This window comes from Aplidium turbinatum, chromosome 8 (genome assembly GCF_918807975.1).
Source record: "Aplidium turbinatum chromosome 8, kaAplTurb1.1, whole genome shotgun sequence".
NCBI lineage: Eukaryota > Metazoa > Chordata > Ascidiacea > Aplousobranchia > Polyclinidae > Aplidium > Aplidium turbinatum.
Window position 1 is genome coordinate 25546156 of NC_137479.1, and position 5489 is coordinate 25551644.

Below are 5489 nucleotides of genomic sequence, written 5' to 3' on the forward strand. Positions count from 1 at the left end.
GTAAAGAATTTTATGACGGAAACAAATCGGATTTAGAAAAGCTACGGGGCCCAGTTAAAAAAGTAGTACAAAATTGGATAAATGGTACTTCGGCAGTAAAGAAAAGTAATGCTTCCGATCATATGACATCGCGCGTTCATGAACGCACAGTTTTGCGTCTTCAAGCTTAAGCTTCAAGCGTCTTAAGAAATGCAGTCGTCGTCGTCATTTCTTTTGGGCATTGTTGTTACGCAATACAACCGGTCGGGAAAATTAAATCGATTTGTGCTGACTCGAACGTTGAATCAACCCAGAATTAACATACTCCCCCCCCCCCCCCCCCGTGAGTTATTTAACATGAATTATCGTAACAGCGTGCGTATCGCGTTGCTCGCTTTATCGCTACTTTTGGTATTATTACATCACAAATCAAACAATGCGGTCTTGATAGACTACTCTATTATATTTTTCGCTTCTCGTTTTACATGTTGTGGTAGCCTACAATTTTTTCGTAATAAACGTTCACAGCAATTGCCGAGGCAATTTCAACTTTTGCCGTTTGGCCTCGGCAACGTTTTTGCCGAAGTAAAAATATGCTAATTTCGAAGACTGAGAGTATATACCGGTATATCATCATTCTACAGACAGGGTACATTCTGCATTATAGCATGACCTTACAAAAACAAACATACTGAAACTCAAAAGCAGCTGACTCCCATAGCCATGATAAAGGTTACCATTAAAAGCGTATAATAAAATTATTTTTTGTAACATAATTACAAATTTTCTCACGACATCCAGTAAAGGACAGCTCGCTACAAATAGTGCACATGATTTTTATCTAAAATTGTATATATATCTATTATTGATTGAAATCTGAGACCAAGCACTACCTATTTTGTTTCCTTCAGGCTTGATTTTTGAACTTAAAATGGAAAACTTAACAAAATGCCACTCTAGTGATCCTGAAAAAGTCATGCTCTGATGACTGATTGATCACAGCCAAGTGACCAAATTAGTAGATTATTATTGCGATAAATTCAGAATACAGTATTACCAGATGATCGCTTGATACATTCATTCATTCAGGCTGGAAATATTTCTAACTTTCAAAACTAGCTGTAGTGTTGCACTATCAACAGTCGGAATGGCCCGTTTCGGTGAGTCCGATTCGGTGAGTCCAATTCGGTTAGTCCGATTCGGTTAGTCCGATTCGGTGAGTCCGATCCCTTAACGGGGGTTTTTTTCAATTTTTTTTTTAATTATTGGGTACCGTAGTCTAATTATCATTGCCGTTTTAGGGTTAAGGGTTAAGGTTAGGGGTTAGAAGTTAGGAACTCACCGAATCAAACTCACCGAATCGGACTCACCGAATCGGACTCACCGAATCGGACTCACCGAATCGGACTCACCGAATCGGACTCACCGAATAGTAGCAGACCCATCAACAGTAGACATAAGAGTAGAAGTTCAACTTGTTTTTTTATCATATGCACAAGAATTATAATATCTCCAAAAAAGTGGGTCCCAGAAAGGGCGACACCAACATGCTGTAAATGTAAAGTGAAAAAATATTACAGTGTAATGTTTCAAAAATGTTTTAAGATCAGCACTTGCACAATTCATCTATGAAAATAACTCGTGTTCAGTTTTTTCAAATTAATTAGTATCAGGTGAGAATAGAATTGTTTTCATAGAAATGCAAAAGACCTAAAAATTCTTAAAATTTTCATGCAGGGAAAGTGCTAATCAGACAAGTTGTACAATTTTACCAATTCATTTAAAGTCAAACATGATCATAAAACAAACCACTTACAGAACTCGTTAATAAAAATTCAATAAAGCAACTTGATTGAAGTGAGATTTCACTATGTGAATAACTTCAATTTATCAAAAGCAAAATATTCACAATAATAAATCAAAGATAGAATAACTAAAAATACTAATTGATATACCATCAAAAACTGTTGAACTAAACACATTCACAGGTTTTTATTTTATAAACTGACTTTTCATAAAAAAAAGTTTTATCAATTCTATTACAGTCGCACATTTTCTGAAGTTTAAACAATCATAAATATAAATTCAATCTGGATTTCTTTCCATGAATTTGTCATTCAAAAACTTTAAGTTTAATTATTCTTCTTTATTTAATTTAAAAACCATGCGATCTGATACTGATAAAGAGGGATGTGTTAAGAACTAAGCAATCACAAATCCTATTAGCATATTTTTAGACAGCTCATCAGACCAAAAGAAAACTCAGCAAACTATGCATTTCTATGCAAAATTCTCTTCATTTAACCATGATCAAGGAATAAGCAAAAACCGTATGTTTTCACATAAATTTAATTTCTTGCAATTGTCACATTTTTGCCCCCATCTAGAATAACTAACACAAATATTTTGTTGTTTATGTTGTATGAACTGTTTTGCACCTGAGATGAAATTCATACAAAAAACTACCGTAATAACCATCTCAAATTTGCACAAATTAATATAACAGTTCATCAAAAATCTGCAGTCAATTTCTGTTCCTCTTTGAGCACCGACTTGAGTGAGTTCTATGGTTTATTACATATAAAACATTGCTACTTTGCCAAAAGTAAAGAATGTTGCTCAATCTCTAGCATAAAATTAACATAATCGGATAAAACATTGTAGTCGGGATTAACGAGATGTGATTGTATTTATTCCTTAGTGATAGTGAGTATCATATCTATTTGTGTGTGTTCAGTGTTTACTGTGACCATATCTGAACTATAAAACAAATCACCACAATATGACAATTACATAGAATTAAAAATTCTAATATTGCACAACGTCTTGTAAAAAAGAACATTATCTAAAAAATTAACTTTCTGATGATGATGATGTAGCATAGGCTGATGATACTTCAAAAATAGGTGGACACTTAGACCAGTCTTGTTTTTCCTTATGTTCCCAATATTTTCCACCATATACATGGGAGGTTTCCCCAGTTAGGTCACTGATTTGAGGCACAAACCAGAGTGGTTTATATGGCTCGACTGGCAAACCTGCAGCTTTTTTAGCGGCTGCTTCATTTTCACGTAGACGTCGTCTCTTTCGCTGAGCATCTTCCAAACCTTGTTTAAGTTCATTTGCAGCATCCCAGTTTCCCTTTTCCATCATGCGTTGATCAGGTCGATGCCTGGAATCGGTGGGAGCAACTCCTGGTTCTTCTTCATTTAATGTAACAGCAAGTGATGAGAAAAAATAGATTTTTTCTGCTCCAATGGGCAAGGAATTCTTTTGCCAAAGCCTTTTAGCAGGAAGTGTTTTGTAGAGGGGTTTGTTTTTTGTTGTAAAGTTCACACTGTCAATTTTAGCACAATCAATGTGTAAATCCCACGTTCCGTACACAACATAATGTGCTTTATCAAATTTATCCATGACAATTCCAGAAACTTTACGAGGGGTTTCTCTCGAGAAATAACTGTACGGAAAATATTTGTGTTTGCAATAATCTCCTGTAGTGTGATTAACTACTTCAGCATCGCCAGATTGATCCACCCACAACTTGCCAACAATGATGTTGTGAACAGTAGTAGTTACCTTGTGCCAACTGTAATGGTTTCCAGAGGCATGAAATCTAACATGAACTCTCCCCAAAGGAGAAACATTTAAGTACTTTCCTCTAAACTTGCTTGTCAATGATATCTCTGTCCAATACGACCATCCAGAATTGGGGCCAACATCAGCAGACTCAATGTGCATAGCTGCTGCTGGAGGATGATGACTAACTTGCTCGCAAATCATTCGAAATCCAAGATCGTCACGCCTGTCATACTCATATGTTTCTCCAAGCAGTGGATTAAACGGCTTTCCGACACGATATAAAGTGCTTGCATACGTAGTGACAGAAAAGGCTACAACGTGAGTCATTTGTTCTTGTGAATTGGTGCATTTTGCAGCTTTATCCAAGATATGTGAATATTCAATATCTTCCCCAAGACGCTGAAGAAAAGAAAGTGGTTCATTAAAATTAACAGGCATAGGAATCTTAGAAAGATCTTTTCCAATACAATTTTTCATAACACTCCAAAGATTTAGGCTATAATTTGGCTTTTGAGGTATTGCAGTACGCCGTTTCCTGACAACAACTGGTTGGGAAGACTTTGCAACGGTTTGAACTAAGGCAGTAGACTCAATGGTAGATTGACTGATTTCAGTTTGCTCATCTTTGACACTGGCAGCAGAATTGATCGACGCTGAACTCGATGAGCTTACATTTTTCTTATGACCTTTTACAAATTCAACAGTAAAATCTATATCCAAAGCATCCACAAATTCATCTTCATCTTCTGATGCATCTTCACTCTGCTCTTTTACATCCACTTCTGCTACTTTTGAGCCAGGTTTTGGTGGTCCAGCTTCTCCATGAATTGCTCGCTCTAAAGTATTGTGCTGTTTTGCAAGTGTTTCAACAGTATCCTGTAAACGTCTTCGTTGTTCTCGCTCATGAACAATTGATTTGTGCCACCGTTTGCCTTGAACTTGAGCTAGCTGTAAAAAGTCAGAGCAAGCATTGATCATAGCAGTAGAGGTAATACGAAATAATGTTGATCTTTCATTAACAGTTTTAATTTTGTTAGACAGTGTTCCACTTTCACTATGACTTGTTAAATGATTTTCCGCAACTTCGAGGTCAGTAAGAGCTCGTTGCAAAGCCCCTCCATGTTTTGATATTAAGTCATTGCATGTTGCTAGATCATCAAGTTTACTTGCCAAAGATTGCAGCGTAGCCCGTAGTTCATTTCGCTCGGCTTCAATAGATGGATTAGCATGAACCTCTCCATTTGGTTGTGATTCATGAGCCTCCATGTCATCATCTGATGATTCATCATCAGTATCAATCATTCTGGAAGCTTTTACCTTGGCAAGTTCAAGAGCAGTTATCCAGCGTTGTCTTTCGACCTCACTTCCAGCTTTCAGATGAAAAGTCTGCGCTCCACCATTTGATATCATGAAATGGCATGAATCTTCAGTCACAATAAATGCCCCTGCTAAATTGATGGTTCCTCTGCAAGTGTGAGCCATCTCTGCTTGAGAGCGATAATATGACAGTAATCCATTTGAAAGAACAAACCATCGCCTCTGATAACCTTTGATGTAGTTTGTCCACTTATATAACCATCCTTTAAAATGATCTGATTCAGATTTTTCAGCCATACTATCACGAAAACAATTGCACACTTAATAAAACTTTAGATAACATATACCTGCACGTGAAATCAATCAGATTAGATTTATTAAAATTTGCATCATTATGGTCCAGGGTGTCATTCTTTGATATATATTTAGATAAATGCTTGAAGACTGAAACATGAATTCCTGTATCATAAAACTTTTTTTTAACTTTAAAATTGAATTTATTTATCATCATACTCCGAACCTCAGACTCCTTTATCAGAAAACTTATATATAGTTAGTTAGTTACCATAGCATATATGGTGATCAACCTTCTAAGGCTATGGTTCTCTTGTAAT

At 36.2% G+C, this 5489-nt stretch overlaps 1 protein-coding gene across 1 annotated transcript; it reads right to left on the minus strand.

The window, feature by feature from the left end:
* Positions 1 to 2832: 2832 nt before the first annotated feature.
* LOC145776192 (oxysterol-binding protein 1-like) lies at positions 2833 to 5172 on the minus strand. Its single transcript, XM_082587595.1, has one exon. The coding sequence runs from the start codon at positions 5170 to 5172 to the stop codon at positions 2833 to 2835; it is 2340 nt and encodes a 779-aa protein (XP_082443721.1).
* Between the last annotated feature and the right edge of the window lie 317 nt (positions 5173 to 5489).